Source organism: Rhinopithecus bieti, unplaced genomic scaffold, assembly GCF_001698545.2.
Source record: "Rhinopithecus bieti isolate Rb0 unplaced genomic scaffold, ASM169854v2 scaffold_8675, whole genome shotgun sequence".
NCBI classification, from domain to species: domain Eukaryota; kingdom Metazoa; phylum Chordata; class Mammalia; order Primates; family Cercopithecidae; genus Rhinopithecus; species Rhinopithecus bieti.
This window is the reverse complement of record NW_016806447.1, coordinates 1,987,144-2,014,296: the sequence shown is the minus strand read 5'-3', so window position 1 is coordinate 2,014,296 and position 27,153 is coordinate 1,987,144. Positions and strand designations below refer to the sequence as shown.

Genomic DNA, 27,153 nt, shown 5'->3' with positions numbered 1-27,153 from the left:
AAATAACTACTACACTTTTGGTGCTTGGAAAAATAAGTTTTGTTTGTAATCCATTTAGAAGAATAAACTAGGTATGTTGGTATGGTAATCTATGAAGCTGCCGTTACATCCCTGGGTTAATTCACAGAGAGTCTTTTTTCTCACAGAGGATGTGAACTTGGGGTTGATTCGTTACGTGTTGCATGAGGAGAAGATCCATGAGATGATGGATAGTTTTCAGTTTCTGGTGAAAGACAGTAAACCCAACGTGGTCAGCGACAATGTCTTCCATATCCAGTGGTCCCTCATCAGCTTTAAATATACCAGGTACAAGTTTGTGCTTTCCTTCTTGAGAAATCAATCAGTCAAGCAGAGGGAGTCAGGATGAAGGATGCTGGGGGAGCAGCTCTAGTCACCTGTTGGTGGTGGTGATGGTGATAATGGCCGCGAGGCCGGGCGCGGTGGCTCACGCCTGTAATCCCAGCACTTTGGGAGGCCGAGGCAGGCGGATCACGAGGTCAGGAGATCGAGACCATTCTGACTAATCCGGTGAAACTCTGTCTCTACTAAAAAAATACAAAAAACTAGCCGGGCGAGGTGGCGGGTGCCTGTAGTCCCAGCTACTCGGGAGGCTGAGCCAGGAGAATGGCGTGAACCCGGGAGGCAGAGCTTGCAGTGAGCTGAGATCCGGCCGCTGCACTCCAACCCAGGCGACAGACTCCGTCTCAAAAAAAAAAGGCAGCGATAAAAGTAATAATTTCACCAAATATTTATTGAGCACTGTATGTATTAGGTACTGCACTAGGACTTGCCATGCATCATCTTATATAATACTTGCAATTCTGAGATGAATTCCATTCCTGTCCCCACAGTGGCAAAGTAATAGAGACAGAAACTTGTTTATGTAACTTGTCCACAGTCACATAGCTAATAAGCAGTAAGACCAGGATATAAGCCCAGTGATCTTAACGATGTGCTCTACTGCTTCTCAAATGTTTTTGTTTCTGTCTTTAAGTTTTAGAAGAGAGTCTAGTAGAACTGATAGGAAAAATAAAAATAGGCATTCAAGTTTGGAAAATAATCACTGGCCTACACTGTCAATATCTTCACCTTCCCTCTGTATTCTCCTTGTTCTCAAGCCTGTTTTCTCTCCTGGCTTCTTTGGGTTTGGTAGGAATGTATATCTTTAGGGCTAAATGCATGGCTTAATGTAGACAGCGCTATAAGATGCTTTTCTAATCTGTTGGAGAGTTAGAAAGGCAAACAGAGAGATACTGATTGTTAAGGGTAGTGTGCAAGCATGGTGCTGATTTTATAGGTTAGATTATAACTGGGATTATAATTTATGTGGGTGAAATATTCTTTAAGTCTACCTTTCAGAGCCTCACTATCCAAGAAATCAACTTCATGAAAATTCAGATAAAAATTAGAACTTGTGGGGAAAAAAGGAAGACTTAAAACCTTGATTTCGTGTTCCCCAAGTTCAGGCTATTCTACTCTTACACACATTTGGAGAATTAGAGGAAAATTAGAATCAACTTTTACATATGTAATGTTTTGCTGTTATTTACCTCTCAATTATATTGCCTTCAAAATTCAATGAATTCAATAAAATTCATCCCTTTTTCTGGACAACCCTCTGACATTTAATGGACTACGTGGTATACAGGATCCCAAAGCTGGCAATGAAGACTGAGCTCTCAGAGGCACTTTCCCTGCTGTTCTCACAGCCACAAGACATGCACCCAGGTCCAGGGGCCATCCTCAGTGGTGAAAAACAAAGCTCAGCTCATGCCCTACTTTCTGTGGGCTTTCCAAACCTAGATACTTATTATGAATCAATAGCACATGAATAGTTGGCCTTCTACTTTACAAATGCAACAGAGATTCTGACCAGGAAGCTAAATTAATCCTGTTCTTCCCTCATTGTCTTAAAGTTCCGTTTGTCTAAACACCTCTGTTAGGTAGGCTTACCTCGCATTTTCTTAATTCTGCTTCTGTCCTGACTCCATTACACAGTTCCTGGAGATCTGGTCCAGTCAGTTCCCACCTAAGTCATTGATTGCCTTCAGAGCAGCTTTCTTCCCTAAGAGCCCACTGATCTCTTGTGATTACTCAACCGCAGTAGGGAAAGATTGTTTTTCCTTTCTCTGTGCCCCAAAATCTGAAGTTCATAGCTCTTAGGTGCTGTCCATCTCCCAAACTGACTCTCTGCTTGCTTCCAAAGCAGGGAAGACGACATTCTGCATCCACAGCTTCCCTATTTATTTGATGCTCTTATTGTTCAGGTGAGCTCATTCCCTCAATTTATAGCTTGGATTCTTAGAGGAACCAAACTTCCTCTTTACCTAATGCCAAGAACCAAATGGAAGAGACAGGCATTAAACAAGTTGTTTTTTCATAACCATGGGGCATATTTTAAGAGATGCCTTTTTGCATGCTTCCAGCTACAACATCAGTGAGAAGGCAGGGTCTGTCAGTGTCATGGTGCAGAGGACTGGGAACCTGAACCAATATGCCATCGTCCTGTGTCACACCGAGCAAGGCACCGCCAGCTCCAGCTCTAGGGTCAGCTCCCAACCTGGGCAACAGGACTACGTAGAGTATGCTGGCCAGGTAGGTGGGGTGGTGGGGTCGGGGGAGGCTCCAGCAAGGGCTGTGACATGGCTGCAAGCGATTGTGGTACTTTCCCACTTCTCACTCAACTTTGCTTTTCATTAGTGTCCTTCCTCAAGTATTAAATAATTTTCCTGTGTTCCCCTCCCATAGCACTTTGTTCTTGATGATCTCTCTAACCTCCATTGAAGTTTTAACTGCCAAAGGAGAAGTTGTTGTCTAGTTTCTCAGTCTTTACATTTTGCTTCATGACAAAAAGATGTCTCCAAGCATCATGTTCTACACTCAGCTTTGGTATCCCAACCCTTCCTCTCCCCTCATCTTTTTTACCTAAAGGGAGAAAAGAGAGTGTGTAAGGAGACTGGTTAGGAAGTCCTTAGAATAGGCTGGCTGAGATGATGGGAGCTTGGGCTTCGATTATGAAGTGAAGTTAGAGAGAAGTGGATGGATTTGACAGATGAGTGAGAATTGATAGGATTTAGCAGTGGATTGATTACACAATGGGGCCAAAGGGAAAGATGGATGATGATGTCTCTTGCTAGGAAGGGACATGTAAGAGGAGCCGGTTTGGCAAGGTTTGGTGCTCGTGACTTTGCTTGCTTTGGCCATGTTGAGTATAAATTGTCTTAGAAACAGCAGGTTGACCACTGTATAGATGGGCAGAGCATGCGGAGAAGAATCTGGTGTCCAGAGAGAAATTGGCAAGTCATCTACATACCAGTGGTAATTAAGGGTGGCAATGAGAAAGAAAAAGGAGAGAGTGAAAGCGGAAGAGAAAGGAGGACTTAAATAGTCAACAAATACAGGGCCCCATGTGTTTGTCATCTTTTATGGAGGGCACAATATCTGGCACTTAATGTTGTTTTTCAAAGCAACTTTATTATTATTAAGGTGACACAGATCTCTGTAAAGAGAAGTGGGCTCTGTTCTTTAATTGAGGCATTTCAGCTGGACTAAGCTAATGCCTCTTAAGTCAAATGTAAGTGAGGAATTAGGAAAGAACAGATAAGCTAATGTCTTTCAGCTAAATGATAAGACAGAGGATATTCTTGTGTTTTGCAGGGAAAGACAAAAGACTGTCAGTGTATTCTAGATCTTACATAAAGATCTGTTGAGTGTTTCATTTCATTGGGAGTGTTTTAAAATATGAAGCTTAATAAAACTTAATGTGATTAGTTGATTAGATATGTACTAATAATTTTCTGTTTGATTAAAATTTTTGCAGATTTGTATATCCCCAGACATTTATGACTGTTTTTTGTACATATTTCAGTTGTCTCCGTTTACACAAAGTATAGCCCAGGCCCATTTCCTGCACTTACAGTTTTGGACAAGTCCATAGTCGTGGTTTCATTTGAAGGTTTTTAATTTCTTTCTTTCTTCTTTTTTTAAACAAAGTAAAACCAGAATAAATCCCTATAAGTTCACAATTGTGTGCATATAAAATAATTTCTGTGTTTTGTACTGGGCTAAAATCATTCACATTTTAATAGCAAAGGGTGTAGTCAAAATATCAAGTTAAAATTAGTCTACCTTGTTTATAATGTAATTTTCTATGAATTTAAATTCCATTATTCGGTACACTGGAATTTTATGTCAATTTTAATTGTGTAAGTAAATATGGTGATAGTAATGATAATATCTTATGTTTGTATGGTGCTTTAAAATACACTTAGCACCTTCATATACAAGACCTCCTTTAGAAGTGTGTGAGGTAGGAATATTACTATTTTTTCTTTAGTTGATGAGGTATCTGATGTTTATAAAGCTTCATAACCTAATATGGCTTGGAAGTAACAGAACCAGACCTGAGAACAGAACTTCACACTCCAAGGCCAGAGATCTTCCAGAAAGGGAACTGAGTCATCAAATGATGACTATGGCTGCACCAAGTGAGTTAATAAGACAGGCTATAAAGAGTTACTACATGTTTTTCTCTGGTCACCAATGGTAGGAGAGATTTTGCTCCTTCATGTTCTTATACAATAAAGCAGCCCTCCTGTACAGGTAAAGAATGGGAAGAGGTGGCTGGGTGTTCCAGGTGATACAGCAGGGAACCAGGGCTGGGAGAACCAGCTATCTCAGTCAGTTCTCTGCCCACTGGGCTTAGATGCTCTTTTCCTATGATGCCCTTGGGGAGCAGAGCAGGGGAAGCTCAGGCACAGCTTAACTTCTTGTTGGTTCCTTTGTGACAGGTCCAGTTTGATGAGCGAGAGGACACCAAGTCCTGCACCATTGTCATCAACGATGACGACGTGTTTGAAAATGTTGAGAGTTTCACTGTGGAGCTCAGCATGCCAGCTTATGCCCTGTTAGGGGAATTCACCCGGGCGAAGGTCATTATCAACGACAGTGAGGATGAACCCACATTAGAGTTTGACAAGAAGATCTACCGGGTCAACGAGAGTGCTGGTTTTCTGTTTGCACCTATTGAAAGAAAAGGTCAGTTGGCGCCACAGGTGACAAAGAGCTATAAGAATTGCTAACATTGGCTGGGCGCGGTGGCTCAAGCCTGTAATCCCAGCACTTTGGGAGGCCAAGACGGGCGGATCACGGGGTCAGGAGATCGAGACCATCCTGGCTAACACGGTGAAACCCCGTCTCTACTAAAAAATACAAAAAACTAGCTGGGCGAGGTGGCGGGCGCCTGTAGTCCCAGCTACACGGGAGGCTGAGCCAGGAGAATGGCGTAAACCTGGGAGGCAGAGCTTGCAATGAGCTGAGATCTGGCCACTGCACTCCAGCCTGGGTGACAGAGCAAGACTCCGTCTCAAAAAATAAAATAAAATAAAAGAATTGCTAACATTTATTGAGTTCCTATTATGTGCTAAGTGCTCATCTCATGCATTACATTAACTCACATGTGTACTTTCCATGTATTAACTCATTTGGTTCCCACAATAACCCTAATGATGATTCTATCCATAGTGACTACCATCAGAAAGCCTCTTTTCTTAGTTCAGGTTGTTAGAGCTCCCATTTCTTCTTGAATTGGACTAGAAGACTGGTTATATTTAGCCTTTCAAATTATTCGTGAATCAGTATTCTTAATTAATCACCCAATCCATAAAATATTTAGTAACCTTGGTCAAGGAGGGAAGTTACAGTTCCTAAGAACTGGCTTTCCATCTTATTCTTGGAAGACAGAAATATGCTGAAAATTTCCCTATGTGACAGTCATATGTAGAGTTGAGATGAGAAATAAACTGTGTGTAAGAAATAAAGGGCAATTCTTTTTTGTTTTGTTTTCAATCGATACATAATAATTGTGCATGTTGATAAAAGGGCAATTCTTGAGGAGTTGGAAATAAAAATAAAGATCATATGGAATTATGATTGTGCAAGATTGAGACTTTAAAAACATGGAAATTGAACCTTCATTCAAAGGCACAACAAGACTGTAAATGATGATGTTGGGTTTCTTTATTTAATCTGCTGACTGGGTGTTAGTGTAACAAATACTGTAGATAGCAAAAACCCTTGGTAATACCACTTGGAAAACAAGCAAGCCTCATTGATTGCTCTGGGCCACCAAGCCAGGCCCAGAACAGACTGTCACCAAGGGAAGTGGCAGCCCTAATAAGTAAAGTCATTTGTATAGAGTGGCAGGTTTTATTTTGTTTTGTCTTTCTCTTTTTAAATAAGCCTGCTTCTCTCTGGGAATTAAAGTATAGAAGTTTATTCAGAAAGGCAGTGAACTGTGCTTATAGCACTACCTTCAGGACACAATTACTTTGCTACTTACAGTACCAAATATGTGTCTTATCTTTCCACCTGCTGTGGTCTTAGATGGTGGGCAATGAATCTTGCAAATTAACAGAGCACAAAATTCACAGAATGGGAAATCCATTTTGAGTTGTTTGGCGAAGTATCTGGGGTATATTAAATCCTCAAGTGGTTTATACCACAGGCTCAAAAGAAACTGCAATTCAGGAAGGTTTTATGTCAGAGTTTGAACAGAAATAGTGATGGACTGTGTCAGAGGGACCAAGCTCATTAACTTGTCAGAGGTTTTAAAATGTGAGAAAAACTCATTCAAATGCTTTGGTTTTTTGCCATTTGTATTTCAGGAGATGCAAGCAGCATTGTATCTGCAGTTTGCTACACAGTCCCTAAGTCAGCTATGGGAAGTAGCCTCTATGCTCTAGAATCAGGCTCTGATTTTAAATCTAGAGGGATGTCTGCTGCGAGTCGTGTGATATTCGGGCCTGGTGTGACCATGTCCACCTGTGATGTCATGCTTATTGATGACAGCGAGTATGAAGAGGAAGAAGAGTTTGAGATTGCCTTGGCAGATGCCTCTGACAATGCCCGCATTGGAAGGGTGGCGACAGCCAAGGTGCTCATTAGTGGTCCCAACGATGCCTCCACTGTGTCCCTGGGCAACACAGCTTTCACTGTCAGTGAGGACGCAGGTAATGGAGAGTGTCTCTGAGGTTCCTTCACCTGTCTCCTGATTCCTTTCTTGAACAGTTTTCTCCTTAGATTTCAGAATATCCTCGAGACATTGAGAATTCCATTCCTCAAGGATACCATTGTTGGTCTAAGGCATTATATAATGCTTGGCCAAGACCAAGCATGGAATTTAGTATAGAGAGTTCCATCCACTTTTCTTACTCTGTTTTTTTTTTTTTTAATAAACTTTTGTGGGTACATAGTAAGTGTATATATTTATGGATTACATGATATATTTTGATACAGGCATGTAATATATAATGATCACATCAGGATAAATCGGGTATTCATCACCTCAAGCATTTATCATTTGTGTTACATACAATCCAATTATACTATTTTAGTTATTTTAAAATGTGCAATTAAATTATTTTGACTATAGTCACCCTGTTGTGCTAGGAAATACTAGTCTTCATTCTAACTATTTTGTGTACCCATTAACCATGCCCACTCCCCCGACTCCACCACCATTTCCCACCCCCACCACTCTTCCCATCCTCTGGTAACCATCCTTCTACAACATGGATGGAACTGGAGGTCCTTATGCTAAGTGAAATAAGCCAGGCACAGAAAGACAAACTTCACATGTACTCACTTATTTGTGGGAGCTAAAGGTTAAAATCATTGAGGTCGTGGAGATAGAGTGTAGAAGACTTGCTCTGGTTCTTGATGGCAAGCAGGGCTATGGCTTAGAGCCTAGAGCTTCATGGGCTGACCTCTGTGGTCCAGAGGGAGGGTCTGGTGCTGAGCATCTGGGCTTGTGAAAGGGGGGAATGTGATATGTTGAAGATGGAAGTGAAGTATTTAGTGTACTCTTAGTTTCCTAAGACACTCTTCAAAGTTTCGGTGTCTTCATGCAGTGAAACTTTCTCATTCATGTAACAGCCCAAAGTGATCAGTGTGCAGGTCACTTTCACATGGTATTTCAGAGACCTAGGCTTCTTTCCCACTTGTGGCTCCACAAAGGTCTTGAAGTCTTCTGTATGCTGCAGGCAGATGTACTACTGGCAGAGGGGCAACAGCTATACTGAGTGTCTCCTGATCTGGGCCAGATCAAGGCCTTTCACCTCTATGAAGGGATTTGGAGGAGCACTGGGAACAGATATTTTTGAGCACTTACCAAATGCCAGGCACCATACCATGTATGTTCCATGCATTCTCACTTAATCTTCTATGGAAGAGAGAACATTATATAAAAGAGCAAATGGAGGCCTGGAGAGGTTAAGTCAGTCATCAATGATTAACCAGCTAATACAATGGCAAGGTTAGATTCAAACCCAGACCTTTCTACTATAGTATGTTTCTTTTCCCATACATCAAATGCCCAGCCATAACTACATTACACCTCACAGCATATTGGCTAGAAAATGTGGTGATTGGAAATTGTAGGGTTTTCATGAAGCTTTTCTCTGCCCTTGATTGTGAAAATAGCTAAATATCTTTAGGACACTACAAAGTATGATGTCACAGTGGACAGGAAGATGAACTTCATTCGTAAGATGAGTAATAAGCACATGCGGTTTAAGTCATGACATGTACTTGGGTAAAAGAGAGAAATCAACCCAGTTAGGAACATTTAATTAGGAACATTCAGCTTCAGGCTCCATAGAGTCCCCTAGCTGGGTCCTCCTTAATTGACTATTTTCTGACACATTCCTGAGGCCCCAGGCTCTAAGTTTCTTCTCCCTAAATAGGTTTGAGACGTTTTGCAATAGACTCTTCTCTCCTTAGGTGCTTTATTTTCCTGTGAGCAGTCTCCCTTGTCAAGCCACAACAGCCTTCTCCCCTAAGGACTCTCTCTAGCACCACCTCCATGAAGCCCTTCTCTAGGTCTCCTCTTGATCCTAGTGTCAGTGAAAAGACAGGTAGTGACACCTCTAGGCCTTCACCTCAGATGGGCCATAGGAGCATCACTGAAGCTGGATTCCACAAGCTGAAAGGGCTAAAAGCTGCCACTATTGCGGTGAGGGAGAACATCGTTCTGAAAACCTCACTGCTTTCTGGCTCAAAGTTGACCATTAAAATCTCTATGAATCTTAATTCAGGCACAGTAAAGATTCCAGTTATCCGCCATGGTACTGACCTCTCTACTTTCACATCTGTCTGGTGTGCAACACGGCCCTCAGACCCAGCTTCTGCCACACCAGGAGTTGACTACGTTCCCAGCTCTCGGAAGGTGGAATTTGGGCCCGGTGTCACTGAACAGGTGCGTTTACAGCAGTCCAGACTCCACAAGGTTGACAGGTCGGTTTGTGAATGTTGTCTTTAGTGTGCTTCCCAAGCTCTCTAAACTCCCCTGGCAATATTCCTATCTTTCCTTTCTTTAAAAACACACACATATAAACAAGAGACTAACTTAGGAGGGGATCTTCTAAAAACTCTCCTAGTGACATTTTTAGCATTAAATATCCAGCCTTACAGATTCAGGATATAAACTATACTCGTTTGATATAAATGTCTAAAAACAAACTCCGAGCGGCATGTAATAAAGAGATCATCATGTTATGGATTAGAAAATCTTACTTTAAAACCACCAAAGAAAGACAAGTTGTGACCTTTGCCCTAGTTAAGGCAAATGGGGATTAGGTGGTGGGTCCTCTGTAAAGTTTGCTTTGATTTTTCTTCTAGTATTGCACCTTGACTATCTTGGATGACACTCAGTATCCAGTAATTGAAGGACTGGAGACATTTGTGGTTTTCCTCAGCTCAGCACAAGGAGCCGAACTGACCAAACCCTTCCAGGCAGTCATTGCAATTAATGACACATTCCAAGATGGTAAGAGATTGGGGATCCCAGCTGGTAGTTCCAAATATATTTCTATTTTTTCTTTAATGTCCACACATGTGACATTGGAACTCATTCACGTTTTCATTCAAGAAATATGTGTGTGTACATGTGTACACGTGAGCATTTGCACTTTTACATAGCAGAGTAAGTAGATGTGAGAGAGAACCATTGATGTCTCCGGTACTCTGCCAGACACAAAGAGATGTATAAGCCTTGGGCCCTGTCCTCAAGAAGCTCAATGTCTCACTGTGGAATCAGACCCTTAAAGAGAGAAATGTGAATAAATTATGATAAATGACCTAATGGTACTATACATCCAGCACTATGGGAGCAGAGGGAACTGAACAGGAACTACAAGTGGGTGAAATTATGGATTTCACCAAGGAGATTGTATTTAAGCAGAGTCTTCAGGTGTGATAGGAGTCTATCTAATGGATAATAAAGGAAAACCTATTTCGAATGGAGAGATATAGTAAATACAATGTATAATGTCTTGAAAGATGCATATTTGGGGAACAGACCCTTACTTTTGCTTTGAGCATGGGAGGGGGTGAGTAGAAGAATGGAATGGAAAGACAGATTGGAGTCAAGTTCTGAGAGGCTTTAAGATCCAGCCTAAGGACTCTATAAGCAAAGGGTAGCAGGGGATGCTTATAAGCAGAGGAGTGATGTGTTTTTTTTTATTTTAGAAAACGAATATTGGCAGTGTTGTAGATGATGTGCAGGAATGAATAGATGTAGTCACTGCTGAAAATGTAACCTAAGTAACATGAGGAAAAGCAGGAAAGGCTCGTTGCTTCTCAGAAGAACTGATGAGATTAGACTTGTCAGAACTTCAGGATCCACTGTGTGGATTCTAGAGTTGGGTGGAGAAGATGAAGTCAAACCTTCCACCTAAAGCAGCAGGAACCCTCATTAGCATCCCCAGAGATTGACCATAGAGCCCATGATTAAACTCCTAATGGCTGAGAAATCCTCAAAAAAGGAACAAGAAGCCAAATCGAATAATCTTTGATGTTTCTATTTATTCTTAAATCATTTATTTCATGTATATAGTAGTAAACAATTCAAATGGCTACAAGGGTATGGCAAAAAAAAACGGCAAATGGCAAAAAGACTATGAAAATTAAATCTTCTTTCTATCCCTATCTCCCAGTCCCCTATTTCCCTTCACTGGAGAAAACAATTTTAACCAGTTTTTTGTGTGTTTATCCTTCAGGAGAAAAAAAAAAATTTTATATATATATAATTGTGTATAATTGTGTACACACACACACACACACACACACACACATGCATGCATCCAAAATGATGGTAATTTGTTTTAGAGCCAGGTTTATGAAGGCACAACTTACATAAATGAAAGTCTATCGTCCTTAGTGTACAGTTCTATGAGTTTTGACAAATGCATACAGTGATATGCCCACTACCACAATCAAGATGTTGAACAGTTCCAACACTCTACAAAATTCTCTCATGCCCCTTTGTCGTCTGTGTCTCCTTAGTCACCAGACCTGACAACCACTAATCTGTTTTCTGGCACTAAAGTTGTGCCTTTTCCAACAATGTAATCATGTAATATCTACCATTTTCTGGCACTAAAGTTGTGCCTTTTCCAACAAAAATGTAATCATGTAATATCTACCATTTTGCATCTGGTTTCTTTCACTAGAAAATGCATTTGAGACTCATTCATGTGACTGCGTATGTGAGTAGTTCATTCCATTTATTGCTGAGTAGCTTTTCATTGTATGGATATACCACCGTTTATTTACTCACCTATTGAATTATATTTGGGTTGTTCAAGATTTTGATGTTTAAATTGCATTGTTTTCCTACTTTTATTGCATTGTTGTAGATTCTGGACAAAGATTTATATTTTGCAAATATTTTATCCAAGTCTGTTGCTTGTCTTCTTTTCTGTAAACAAACATCCTAAAAGTAATCATTTTTCATTTTGAAGTAGCCTCATTTATCATTTTTCTATTATGGATCATATTTTTAGTGTTGTATCTAAGAAATCTTTTCCTAACCCAAGGTTACATAGATGTTCGCCTGTTTTCTTACAGAAGCTTTATAGCTTTAAGTTTTACATTTTGGTTTGTGATTCACAAAATGGTAACTTTTACACCATGAACAAGATTATGACACTTATATTATCTCATGTTGCATGTTACTTCAAAGTTTACAAAGCAATCCATTAAGCCTTATCTCACTTGCTCATAACCCCATGCTCTTTCTTCTGTTTCTATTTAGTGGATAACGAAACTGAGAATCAGAAGAAATAGGTCACCCAATGTCTAGTATCTAGAGGAACGAGCATGCATTCTCAGACTTTTGACTCCAAGTTCATCCTCCTTGCATTATGCTACATGGTTTTATTTGGTGTAGAAGTAGAATCAGTGGCAATTTTATTTCTTAGTAAACAAGAAAGTAAAACAGAAAAAAGAAAATTCAGCTATACTTTTTATTCTTAAAATAGTTTCTTATTCTTTGGCATGAAATGACCATTAATTTCCCTCTGGTGAAGTGGAAAATGAATACAAAGTCAGAAGTCCTGAAACATAATCCTAATCCCACCACTTCCTAGGTCTTTGGCCTTAGGCCAGAAGCTTAAGGTTACTAAGCCTCATTTTGCTCATCTATAAATAATGAAAATAACTACCTTACAAGATTGTTGTGAGGATTAAATTAGATAAAGTATGTGAAAATACCTACTGTAATACATGGCACACAGTAGATTTTATTACATGTTGATTTCTTTTCTTCCTGACATACCTGTCATTATCACACTTACCAATGAGACTCCAGTAACACATAGAGTCCTCATTGATCAACACAGAAAATTATATTTAAATATTTTTCAGTATTTTATTGATGAGCAGTGGGTTTGTCAACTTAGGAAACGGATATGTTAAGCAAAAATTTTCTTTTTCTTTCAGAGAAGCTACAGCAATATGTGTTTAATCAATAACTTATCCCAGAGAAAGAAATCCCAAAACCTATTTCAGTAACCCAGTGTAGCATTCAGTATTTACTTCTTCTGGTTATCTTTCTTCCTAGTAATAATGAACTTTGGTTGAGTCCATTCAGTGTGAACATTCTAGGGTAGAAAGATCTTACGTATTATCTCTAATCCTTACAACAGACCTTTAACTTGAGAAACCAAGTTTGAATAATTTGAGTAGAATTACACAGAGAGAAGGTGATGAAGCTGGAGTTAAAATCCAGGTCTGTTCTAGCCAAGTCCAGTCTTCTGGTTTCATATCCTACTACGCCGACTCTTCACATTTCAGTTTCAGCTGGCCACTGCCCTCTGTATAACAATGCTAACCGTCACATAAGAATCTTACAAAGTCAACTCTCAGCCTTCTGCAGTGATCTTAGCTCCTTTCATTCTTTTCCCACTAGACTGATTTCAGGATCTTGAATCATCTAAGTAGCTCATCTTATAACATTTACCTGTTCTCACCTGCCTTTGCTGTGCTGGTACCTGGAATTAGACTAGGGTTTGGGCATGAATAATGCTGACTGGGCAACATTAGAAAGTCCTGTAGCTGCTACAGCACCACAATCCTGTGTGTGCATCTGTGGCAAGCATACTCATTAACTCATGAAACAAAGGCAGGATTTATCCTAAATGTCTGACTTAACTATTGCCAGTAAAGAGGCTATTGCATTCCAGGTACTGGCATTTACATTCACTTTATCAGTTACTAAGAAGATTAGTGAGGTAACAGTGTTTATAGGACATTTTCTATACCTAGCACTGGTGATCAACATGGTATGGGCTACAGAGTAGTGGAGAGCAGAGTCCCATAATCTATTTTAGGATCCAAGACTTCCATAAATAAAAAGATAACTGTAGCTTGGCCATGCACAATAAGTGTTCTATGAGCAGTGCTGACACAAAATGCATTATACCCAATGTGAGCCCACAACACCATCAGCAGGTAACCTCCATTTCATATTGATGCAGCCCATCAGTGTGGAAAAAGAGGGGCCCTGCAGTCAGAGGAAGTTGATTCTCAGAGCCAGTGCTATCACTTCCTGAGGATTATACTGCCTTGTGGGGTTGCTGACAGAATAACATTAAATAATATGTATGAAAACCTTTAACACAATGCCTGACTTACAACATAAATCCCCTGTGCTAAATCTCTTCCTGAAACTCCCCTTGTTGTATATGTCTCTTGCCTCAGTCTCCCACTGGTCTGGGGTCTTCTTAAAGGGAGGGATTATTTCTGGGCAGGTAATTAGAAGACGTGTCCACTTCCTTTTCTTTTTCTCTCTCGCTCCTTGCTTTTTTTTTTTTTTTTTGGCAGACAGGGATAGAAGTGAGAGTGAATGTCTCATTAAAAAGGAAAAAAATAGTATTTTATAGCTCAAGATGAATTTGCAGTTGATTAATGCATGACCAAACCTAAACATAACCACTTCAGCCTTTAACTTTCTCATCTGACTTGAGGCCTGTCAGGCGAGCAAGAGAAAACAATCTGAAGCTTCAGATGTCTGCTGGGAGAGGAAAAGCTTCCCTGCTTGTGTTGCTTTTTCCCTGGCAACAAGCTTCCTTCTTGTCCTCCTATGCTGGGCGGTGTCATTGGCATCCACCTTTTAAAAACTGCACAGGCCATTTCACTAAGTTACAGAGCCCTAACTGGTTAGGCCTAAAGTTGTTAATTTTCCTTTAGGTATAGTGTTCTTTTAAGCGGTATCATCTGACTTTTCACTTAGCAATGATTAGTAACTATTAAGCTTAGTTCATGTGATGGGATGGTTTTATTTTTCCGGGACCAACAGTTCTGGAGTCACAGAGAGTTTTCTATACATTGACTTGGAGAATGCTTGGGTGCTTATCACCTCTCCTCTCATTCCCCCACCTCCCCCAGTCCCCAAACACACACCTTTCCTTCCTTTCTGGATTGGTGGGGTGTTTTCCAGGAGGCAGACAGGAAATTGGTGATTACAGCTAACCCAAAGACTAATTCTGACCCAGGAGGCTTTCACATATGATTCTTTGCCTTATTCATGAATAAATTAATAACCAGCAGTCAACAAAATGTTAACCTCAGAAGGGCAAATGCCTTAATACAGAGCATTACAGTAGGCATAGTAGGGAAAAAAAATGATTCTTCATATTGAGAATTCTGGAGTTAGGAAGAAAATAGAAACCATAATATGTTAATTCCTACCAAACTTTGAGTTCTCGCTATAAACCAGATACTATATTGAGTACTATGCATTTATTATCTCATTAAATTCAATTCTACCAATAATTCTATATTAGATATTAGTATTTCCAATGTATATATGAAAAATATTCCAAAGTTTGGAAAGTCTAAGTAACTTGCCCTGTGTCACACAACTGGTAAGTAGAAGGGCTGGGATGGAAATTCAGGTCTGTTTCCTCCTAAGTCCTTGTTTTTAACGATGATTTGACTGTGGTCTCATCCTTAAGTCAAAGGAGGATTTGAGTTATAAAAGAAGAGGCATCTAGTGCGTGCCTGTAGTCCCAGCTACTCGGGAGGCTGAAATTTAGTCTATGGACATGCTTTGTTTGTCCCAAACAGTTTTGGCTTATACAAAATTTCTTTTCACTATTTTATTTGTTTGCTATTTTTGAATTTAGGAGCTATGTCATAAAAATCCACATCTCTGACTTCATTTGGAAATAAGATCTGACAACAAAAGAGTGGAGCTTTTCAAACATGGCCTGCTCTTTCCTTTACACTCATGTCCCCCTCTTCCCTATTATCTCTGTGGCCCCAAGACCAATGTGAGTGGCCATTTAGCACCAGACTTGCACTGCTGTTTTCCTTACTGTAGCCCTAGGAGGACAGTGAAGTCTTTTGAGTACCCAAGTAACAATCAAAATTTTTCTTACACCATCAAAATTTTTCTTACAATTATCCCATTTATTGACTTGCATTACCTGCTCATATTTGAGATGGTAACTGCATTTTGAAGTTGTACAAAGATAGGTACAAAACTGATCTGTTCTATTTCATTGGATGCACACTTATAGTAGAAGCAGTTCCCTTGTCCTGAGAGCAACAACCATGCTTTGGAATCTGCTTACCACCTGTGATTTATCAGCCTACCTTGGGCTTTGGTGGAGCTCACCTGCCAAAGTAGCTGCTGAAGGCTGACAAGGACCATGGCCACTGCTTCCCTGTCTTACACGAACGGTGACTTTGTCTTTCTGTCTGCCCACCCAGTGCCCAGCATGCAGTTTGCCAAGGATTTGCTCCTAGTGAAGGAGAAGGAGGGTGTCCTGCATGTCCCTATTACTCGGAGCGGAGACCTGAGCTATGAGTCATCAGTGAGGTGCTATACTCAGAGCTATTCTGCTCAGGTCATGGAGGACTTTGAGGAGAGACAAAATGCAGACTCTTCACGGATTACGTTTCTGAAAGGGGACAAAGTAAGTGGATTGCTGGTGGCTGAAAGATGGGATTCTCTTCTTGTCTTTATTTGTCTGTAATGAAGTCATTTATATAAATCCCAAAAATTCTCCGAATTTTCATACTATGGTTGACCCTTGAACAACGCAGGGGGCAAGGGTGCCAACTCCCCACATAGTTGAAAATTTCTGTATAACTTTTGACTCGCACAAAACTTAACTACTAATAACCTACTGTTGACTGAAATCCCTACCAATAAATAAATAGTTGATTATCACATTTTTATGTGTCATATGTATCATATACTACGTTCTCACAACAACATAAACTAGACAAAAATGTTATTAAGAAGAGAATATTAGGAAGAGAAAATATATTTACCATTCAATTAGTGGAATAGTGGATTATCATAAAGGTCTTCATCCTCATTGTCTTCGTTCTCATTGTCTTCATATTGAATAAGCTGAAGAGAAGGAGGGAGAGGAGGGTCTGTCTCAGGAGTAGAGAGATGGAAAAAAATCCATATCTAAGTGCACCAACACAATTCAAACCTGTGTCATTCAAGGGTCATCCATAATTGATAATATTTTTAATGATGTCATCTATTCCTTCTTTGGCTCCCACTTACAATCAAATACACATATCATTGGTTGAGCTGAGAAGTTTAGCCAATGTGTAACATATCTGGAACTTAACAGAATCAAATGAGTTCTGCTCTTATTACCACCTCTTAATCTCAAACTATGTTAGAGATGAATATACTCCACTAATGTTACTTTGAGAGCAAGGGACAGCCCTCTACCTGGACCCCTGTCCCAGGGAAACATACATCCCAGTATAGGACCAAATAGGCAGATGTTGAGCAAATTCAAGTCAGCAGAGTATTCTCTTGACAATGTACATGAAATCTCATGCATATGCACCTAGAAACTCACTACTAAAGCCAATGGAAAGCAAAAAAAAGCAGGGGCTGCAATCCTACTCTCTGATAAAACAGACTTTAAACCAGCAAAGATAAAAAAAGACAAAGAAGGCCATTACGTAATGGTAAAGGGATCAATGCAACAACAAGAGCTAACTTTCCTAAATATATATGCACCCAATACAGGATCATCCAGATTCATAAAGCAACTTCTTAGAGACCTACAAAGAGATGTAAATGCCAACACAATAATAGTGGGAGACTTTAACACATTGATCTAATTCTGTCAATATTAGATCAATGAGACAGAAAATTAACAAGGATATTCAGTATTCAGAACTTGAACTCAGCTCTGGATGAAGCAGACCTAATAGATATCTACAGAACTTTCCACCCCAAATCAACAGAATATACATTCTTCTCAGCACCACGTTGCACTTATTCTAAAGTTGACCACATAATTGGAAGTAAAACACTCCTCAGCAAATGCAAAAGAACAGAAATCATAACAGTCTCTCAGACCACAGTGAAATCAAACTGGAACACAAGATTAAGAAACTCACTCAAAACCACACAACTACATGGAAACTGAACAACCTGCTCCTGAATGACTACTGGGTAAATAACGAAATTAAGGCAGAAATAAATAAGTTCTTTGAAACCCATGAGAACAAATACAACATAACAGAATTCCTGGAACACAGCTAAAGCCATGTTTAGAGGGAAATTTATAGCACTGAATGCCCACAGGAGAAAGTGGGAAAGATCTAAAATCGACACCCTAACATCACAATTAAAAAGAACTCAAGAAGCAAGAGCAAACAAATTCAAAAGCTAGCAAACAACAAGAAATAACTAGGATCAGAACAGAACAGAACTGAAGGAGATAGAGACATAAAAAACCCTTCAAAAAAAAAAAAAATGAATCCAGGAGCTAGTTTTTTTAAAAAAGATTAACAAAATAGACAGACCATTAGCCAGACTAATAAAGAAGAAAAGAGAGAATAATCAAATAGACACAATAAAAATTGATAAAGGGGATATCACCACTGATCCCACAGAAATACAAACTACCATCAGAGAATACTATAAACACCTCTACACAAATAAACTAGAAAATCTAGAAGAAATGGATAAATGCCTGGACACATACACCCTCTCAAGACTAAACCAGGAAGAAGTTGAATCCCTGAATAGACCAGTAACAAGTTCTGAAATTGAGGCAGTAATTAATAGACTACCAACCAAAAAAAGCCCAGGACCAGACAGATTCACAGCTGAATTCTACTAGAGGTACACAGAGGAACTGGTACCATTACTTCTGAAACTATTCCAAACAATAGAAAAAGAGGGACACCTTCCTAACTCATTTTATGAGGCCAGCATCATCCTGATACCTAAATGTGGCAGAAACACAGCAAAAAAAATTTCAGGCCAACATCCCTGATGAACATCGATGCAAAAATCCTCAATAAAATACTGGCAAACCGAAACCAGCAGCACATCAAAAAGCTTACCCACGTGATCAAGTTAGCTCCTTCCCTGGGATGCAAGGCTGGTTTGATGTATGCAAATCAATAAACATAATCCATCACATAAACAGAACCAATGACAAAACCCACAGGATTATCTCAGTAGATGCAGAAAAGGCCTTCGACAAAATTCAACAACTTCAGGATAAAAACTCTCAATAAACTAGGTATTGATGGAACATATCTCAAAATAATAAGAGCTATTTATGACAAACCCACAGCCAATATCATATTGAATGGGCAAAAGCTGGAAGCATTCCCTTTGAAAATCTGCACAAGACAAGGATGCACTCTCTCACCACTCCTATTCAACATAGTATTAAATGTTCTGGCCAGGGCAATCAGGCAAGAGAAAGAAATAAACTGTATTCAAATAGGAAGAGAGGAAGTCAAATTGTCTCTTTTTGCAGATGACATGATTGTATATTTAGAAAACCCCATTGTCTCAGCACAAAATCTCCTTAAGCTGATAAGCAACTTCAGTAAAATCTCAGGATACAAAATCAATGTGCAAAAACCACAAACATTCCTTTACAACAATAACAGACAAACAGAGAGGCAAATCATGAGTGAACTCCCATTCACAATTGCTACAAAGAGAATAAAATACCTAAGAATACATCTTACAAGGGACATGAAGGACCTCTTCAAGGAGAACTACAAACCACTGCTCAAGGAAATAAGAGAGGACACAAACAAATGGAAAAATATTCCATGCTCATGGATAGGAAGAATCAATATCATGAAAATAGCCATACTGCACAAAGTAATTTATAGATTCCTTGCTATCCCCATCAAGCTACCATTGACATTCTTCACAGAATTAGAAAAAACTACTTTAGATTTCATATGGAACCATAAAAGAGCCCATATAGCCAAGACAATCTCAAGCAAAAAGAGCAAAGCTAGAGGCATCACACTACCTGACTTCAAACTATACTACAAGTGTATAGTAACCGAAACAGCATGGTACTGGTACCAAAACAGAGATATAGACCAATGGAACAGAACAGAGGTTTCAGAAATAATGCCACACATCTACAACCATCTGATCTTTGACAAACCTGATGAAAACAAGCAATGGGGAAAGGATTCCCTACTTAATAGTGTTGGGGAAACTGGCTAGCCATATGCAGAAAACTGAAACTGGACCCCTTCCTTACACCTTATACAAAAATTAACTCAAGATGGATTGAAGACTTAAACGTAAGACCTAAAACCATAAAAACCCTAGAAGAAAACCTAGGCAATACCATTCAGGACATAGGCATGGGCAAGGACTTCATGACTAAAACACCAAAAACAATGGCAACAAAAGCCAAAATTGACAAATGGGATCTAATTGAACTAAAGAGCTTCTACACAGCAAAAGAAACTATCATCAGAGTGAACAGGAAACCTACAGAATGGGAGAAAATTTTTGCAATCTCTCCATCTGACAAAGGGCTAATATCCAGAATCTGCAAGAAACTTAAACAAATTTACAAGGAAAAAACAACCCCATCAAAAAGTAGACAAAGGATATGAACAGATACTTCTCAAAAGAAAACATTTATGTGGCCAACAAATGAAAAAAAAAGCTCATCATCACTGGTCATTAGAGAAATGCAAATCAAAACCACAATGAGATACCATCTCTTGCCAGTTAGAATAGCGATCATTAAAAAGTCAGGAAACAACAGATTCTGGAGAGGATGTGGAGAAACAGGAACGCTTTTACGTTGTTGGTGGGAGTATAAATTAGTTCAACCATTGTGGAAGACAGGGTGGTAATTCCTCAAGGATCTAGAACCAGAAATATGATTTGGCCCAGCAATCCCATTATTGGGTATATACCCAAAGAATTATAAATCTAGGCCGGGCGCGGTGGCTCAAGCCTGTAATCCCAGCACTTTGGGAGGCCGAGTCGGGCGGATCACGAGGTCAGGAGATCGAGACCATCCTGGCTAACACGGTGAAACCCCGTCTCTACTAAAACTACAAAAAACTAGCCGGGCAACGTGGCGGCGCCTGTAGTCCCAGCTACCCGGGAGGCTGAGACAGGAGAATGGCGTGAACCCGGGAGGCGGAGCTTGCAGTGAGCTGAGATCCGGCCACAGCACTCCAGCCTGGGTGACAGAGCGAGACTCCGTCTCAAAAAAAAAAAAAAAAAAAAAAAAAATTAAAATTTTCTACTGTAAAGACACATGCACACGTATGTTTATTGCAGCACTGTTAACAATAGCAAAGACTGTAAACCAACCCAAATGCCCATCAATGATAGACTGGATAAAGAAACTGTGCCATACATACACCATGGAGTGCTATGCAGCTATAACAAAGAAAAAGATGAGTTCATGCCCTTTCCAGGGACACGGATGAAGCTGGAAACCATCATTCTCAGCAAACTAACACAGGAACAGAAAACCAAACACCGCATATTCTGACTCATAAGTGGGAGTTAAACAATGGGAACACATGGACCCAGGGAGGGGAACATCACACACCAGGGCCTGTCTGGGTGGTGGGGAGTTAGGGGAGGGATAGCATTAGGAGGAATACCTAATTTAGATGATGGGTTGATGGGTGCAGCAAACCACTATGGCGCATGTATACCTATGTAACAAACCTGCATGTTCTGCACATGTATCCCAGAACTTAAAGTATAATAACAACAACAACAAAAAAAAAAACTCACTAGCAAACATGGCTGCACCAGAATTAAAGCTTACAACCTCAGTGTATGTCAAAACTGTGTATTGAATCAGAATCACATTTTCCCCATTTTAAAATCTTAGTTTCAGATGATTGAGTCAATTGTATCCCTTGGTTCAAGGCACATATCCTCATTGGTCAATACTAAGCCCTTCTCTTACTTTTGTTTTTTTTTTATTCATTTTATTTTACCTCCACTCTCCAGCCACATTCTTTTCCCTGCTCATCAATCTACTGTGTTTAATATGTATCTGTTAACCTGTATTTCTTCTTAAGAAATGCTTATTGTTTTATGTATACAGTTTTAATTTCTAAAATTGCTATTGTCCTCTTTTTTCATCTTTTACTGTTTCTACTCAGCGATATTTTGAGATCTGTCTATGTTGTTTAGGTGTACATGTAATCGGTTGCTTCTAACTGTTGCATGATATTTTATGGTATATGTTTTAGTCCATTTGCATTGCTATAAAGGAATACCTGAGGCTGGGTAGTTCATAAAGAAAAGGGGTTTATTTGGCTCACAGTTCTGCAGGCTATACAAGAAACATGGTGCCAGCATCTACTTCTGGTGAGGGCTTCAGGAAGCTACCACTCATGGCAGAAGAGGAAGGGGAGCAGACATCATCACATGGCGAGAGAGGAGAAAAGAGAGAGGGTAGGGAAGGGTCAGACTCTTATTAACTACCATATCTCATGGGAATTAAGAGAATTCACTCAACCCTGTGAGAATGGCACCAAGCCATTCATAAGAGAACTGTCCCTATCACCCAAACATCTTCCACCAGGCCCCACTTCCAATAATTGGGGATCAAATTTCAATAGGAGATATGGAAGGGACAAATATTTATCAGCATGTGTCTGTTATATTTTACCCATACACTCTTAGCAAAAGACAGTGAGGAATCTCAGTGATCACACCCACCAGCTTCCTGACACCTGTCATCACAAATAGTGCTTCAGTGCACATCCTCATACGTGTCCACTTACAGACTTGAATGAGAATTTTCTTGGATATATAATCAGGAGCAAAATTATAAACCTCAGGACATGCATATACTTAATTTGAAAACCTTGTGTTGGAATACTTTCCAGAATGTCACTAGAAGTGCATGAGGGTTGTTATAACCCTATATTCTCTTCAAAATGTAGCTTTACTTATCTTGAATTTTTGCTAATTTAATATGCATAACATTATATCTCATTTTAATTTGTAATTCTCTAAGTACTAACCCTTATATGCTTGTTAGCTTATTGGGTTTCCAATAAGCATATAAGCTTATTTTTATCCTTTGTTTCTTATTTTATTGTATTATCTTTTACTCACTGATTTGTAGTACTTTCTTATATTTCCCAAATATTAATTCCTTGCCAGTTTTAGACATTTGAGGTATTAATAACACCTTTTGTTTTTCTCTCACTTATTTATTACCTTTGACTATGGTGTTCTTAGTTGATCAGAAGTCTTCAATTTTGAAATAATCAAATGTATCCAGTTTTTGCCTCATGATTAGTCCTTTTGAAGTTTAGCATAAAACATACCCATCACAGATCACCCTAGATTCTTCCTCTGTTCATCATTACTACAAAAATAAAAGTGATAGCTTCCTTCTTTGGAGCACTCATGACATTTACACATTTACGACTCATAAAAACCTGTCTTAGTTATATATTTTATGGGAATTTTACTGGTGACAGGTTGAAATGTGTTTAAAACACATGAATATACTATAGATACCATCTTCAGATTTGAGTCTACATGTCTGTATTTGTTTTCAGTTCAAAAGAGAATCCTCTGCTTATCCAAGAAGTAGTTTTTAATTTAATAAAATTATAAAGAAAATACAGTCTAGTAATCTGTGTAACCCACACAACAATCTATCATTATTCTTAAGCACATTTCAGAAGCTTTATTATTATTATTATTATTACTATTTTGCTTGCTAAGCATATGCTTTGAAACTCGTCATTCACTAACTTTTTTTTTAAGATCTAAAGAGTCACTGTTAACTTCATGCTTTCTATAAGGAACTCTTATACAAAAGATGTGGTAGACAAAAAGAAAACATTCTTCAGGGACTTAAAATCAGGTTAGCAAGTCACATATAAATGTTCACAGGGATATTCTCTCACCATTTAGTGTGACTTAGGAAATGTGAGAGTGAAACTTCTCTCTACTCATATATCCTTTGCAACATGTTAGAATAGTGAATTTAAAATGATCCAACTGAAAATATCCTCCTTCGCATCACATGACTCTACCATCGAGGCTGCTGTGTTATCTGAAATGTTGTGACCATATTTTACATTTTCTCAAAAATACAATCCTCAGTAGGGAATATTCTGTTGAGAAACACTTGTTTTTTTTTTCCATCAAACAGGGATTTGGATTGTGGTCTCAGACTTTCTGTACTCAGCAGTTTTCAGATGAGATATTATTTGGCAGCAGATTTGAAAATTCTTTAGCATTTAAAGGTATCTTTAGCCTAACACAAAGCCTTTCTGATTTCCTTATAAGGCTTCAATTTTTACAAAGGAAAAGAAGTGTTACTTAGCTCTCCAGAAAGTTTAATCAGTATGTTAAACCCCCGTCATCAGAAATCTACCTATTTTAATATGTGAAAATGTATTAAGCAGCCCAGAAGAAATGTGGGAAAGCACACAGATGTTCTACATATGCTTTTAGTGGGTTGTTTTGTTGATCTTGTTTTTCATAATTCATTGCCAGTAATTAAAAATGACTTGGCATGTTCTAATACAAGTCTACACATATAGGTAGGTCCCTCTGAAGCATGAACTGTTAAATTTGAACATTTTGTTTTATGAATGAAACTGGATCCTTTTGAAATTGTGTTGACTTTTGATGCAATAAAGAAGAAAATAATTTTCTGGGAAAACCAAGCAAGTCACTGATATCTTGCCGCAAATTTTAATCTGTCTTGTCCCATTGGCTCTAGGTGAAGAACTGTACGGTCTATATCCACGATGACTCCATGTTTGAGCCAGAGGAACAGTTCAGGATCTACCTTGGGCTTCCTCTTGGAAACCACTGGAGTGGAGCTAGAATTGGAAAGAATAACATGGCCACCATCACCATATCCAATGATGAAGATGGTAACAGAAGAAATTATCTTTAGTTACTCTTAGGTTGAGGGAACATAAACTGACGTTTAACTAATTATTAGTGTTTTGAAAAATAAAAGTGCTTTAAGAATGCCTACTGATAACATTCTCTGAATATTTATATAAAATGTTGATAGCAAATGATCTCCCTCTACAGAGGTCCAAAAAAATTCATAGGTATTTTTACTATCATTATTCCCTACCACAGTGCTAGGAGATACAGAATGATTGTGGTTAAAAGCTGAGACAGAAATGCTAAGACAGAAAATAAAAACCATTTAAGTCACTGCAGTTCAGGAGCAGGACTGGAAATACAGTTGGAAACAGTAGAATCCAATGAACTGATTTAAAACACTACCACCTTCCTGGAAAAGTCTAATTTTTCAGTTTTCTTCTCTCTAATTGATTTGGCCTACTAACCTAAAAAAATCCTTAAGCTCTATAGTCAAGTGTTAGCCAAGAATGACCCAGTCACCAAGGAAGACAAAACCTGTTTCAAACTGGGACATAATTGTTTCACTAAGAAAGATATTGTAATGAGTGAATGGATAATCGTATTACAAATAGTGGTAGCTGTTTTTATTGAATACTGCATACCAAGAACTATGCTAAGCATATTTTATTATCTTATTTAATAGTGGCAGGAATTTCTTGAGGTGGGCACTATTATTTCCATATTTTGAATAAAGAAACTGAACCTCAGCAAAGCTGTATAATTTGCACTCTTAGTTACACAGCTGCAAACAGCAAACCTGGGTGTGAACTTCATTCTGTCTGATTCTAGAATCTATACTCTTAAGTATCACTAACTACCCTAAGAGTCTCAGTGGCTCTTAGGGTTCCTAGTTAAAAATCAGTAACTAACTTGGACATTGGATAAAATAAGAAACTCTAGTCTTGAAGTTGAATTAGTCCTTGACTCCGGGAGACTCAAGTTCAGATCCCAAAGTGAACCTCTCCCACGTACACAGAAAACCCATCATTGAGGCTCAGGGAAATAAGATTTATACTCTGCTGCAACTAACACAAGAACAGACAACCAAACACTGCATGTTCTCTCTCCTAAGTGGGAGATGAACAATGAGAACACATGGACACAGGGAGGGGGATGGGGAGCTAGGGGAGGGATAGCATTAGGAGAAATACTTAATGTAGGTGACAGGTTGATGGCACGTGTGGCTTGTAACAAACCTGCATGTTCTGCACATCCCATGTTCTGCACATTTATCCCAGAACTTAAAGTATAATTTTAAAAAAGGCCAGGTGCAGTGGCTCACGCCTGTAATCCCAGCACTTTGGGAGGCCAAGGCAGGTGGATCACCTGAGGTCGGGAGTTCAAGACCAGTCTGACCAGCATGGAGAAACCCTGTCTCTACTAAAAATACAGAATTAGCCAGGCGTGGTGGCATGCACCTGTAATCCCAGCTACTCAGGAGGCTGAGGCAGGAGAATCGCTCAAACCCGGGAGGCGGAAGTTGCGGTGAGCCGAGATCAGGCCATTGCACTCCAGCGTGGGCAACAAGAAGGAAACTCCTGTCTCAAAGAAAAAAGAAGATTTGGCCCGGCGCGGTGGCTCAAGCCTGTAATCCCAGCACTTTGGGAGGCCGAGGCGGGTGGATCACGAGGTCAGGAGATCGAGACCATCCTGGCTAACACGGTGAAACCCCGTCTCTACTAAAAAATACAAAAAACTAGCCGGGCGAGATGGCGGGCGCCTGTAGTCCCAGCTACTCGGGAGGCTGAGGCAGGAGAATGGCGTGAACCCGGGAGGCGGAGCTTGCAGTGAGGCGAGATGGTGCCACTGCACTCCAGCCTGGGCTACAGAGCGAGACTCCGTCAAAAAAAAAAAAAAAGAAAAAAGAAGATTTATGCTGTGCTGTAGTGATCCTCCTAGGTTTCAAAGAGCATTCTTTTTTTTTTTTTTTTTTTTTTTTTTGAGACGGAGTCTCGCTCTGCCGCCCTGGCTGGATGCAGTGGCTGGATCTCAGCTCACTGCAAGCTCCCGCAATCACACAGAGGTTCACGCCATTCTCCTGCCTCAGCCTCCGGAGTAGCTTGGGGACTACAGGCCGCCGCCAGCTGCCGGCTAGTTTTTTGTATTTTTTTAGTAAAGACGGGGGTTTCACCCGTGTTTAGTCCAGGATGGTCCTCCGATCTCCTGACCTCGTGATCCACCCGCCTCGGCCTCCCGAAGTGCTGGGCATACAGGCTTGAGCCACCGCGCCCGGCCAAGAGCATTCTTATTAAAAACTATAAAACCTCAAATGAGGCTTATCTTCTACAGTAAGAAAGATTTGACTTTCCGAGAGGGAAAGAAAGGAAAATAAATATAAAAAGTAGAACTTTCTAGCCAGGTGCGGTGGCTCACACCTGTAATCCCAGCACTTTGGGAGGCCGAGACGGGCGGATCACGAGGTCAGGAATCGAGACCATCTTGGCTAACACAGTGAAACCCCATCTCTACGAAAAATACAAAAAACTAGCCGGGTGTGGTGGCGGGCGCCTGTAGTCCCAGCTACTCGGGAGGCTGACGCAGGAGAATGGCATGAACCCGGGAGGCGGAGCTTGCAATGAGCTGAGATCTGGCCACTGCACTCCAGCCTGGGCGACAGAGTGAGACTCTGTCTCAAACAAAAGAAAGTA

General features: G+C 39.8%; 1 protein-coding gene across 1 annotated transcript in view; it reads left to right on the top strand.

The window, feature by feature from the left end:
• FRAS1 (Fraser extracellular matrix complex subunit 1) overlaps nt 1–27,153 on the top strand; it is a 483,930-nt gene that overhangs the window by 407,359 nt on the left and 49,418 nt on the right. The window contains exons 52-59 of the mRNA XM_017876598.1: nt 147–306; nt 2,427–2,595; nt 4,791–5,037; nt 6,666–7,010; nt 9,096–9,256; nt 9,679–9,826; nt 16,057–16,262; nt 24,345–24,501. Coding sequence (XP_017732087.1) covers nt 147–306; nt 2,427–2,595; nt 4,791–5,037; nt 6,666–7,010; nt 9,096–9,256; nt 9,679–9,826; nt 16,057–16,262; nt 24,345–24,501 — 1,593 coding nt within the window. The remainder of the gene's footprint in view (nt 1–146; nt 307–2,426; nt 2,596–4,790; nt 5,038–6,665; nt 7,011–9,095; nt 9,257–9,678; nt 9,827–16,056; nt 16,263–24,344; nt 24,502–27,153) is intronic.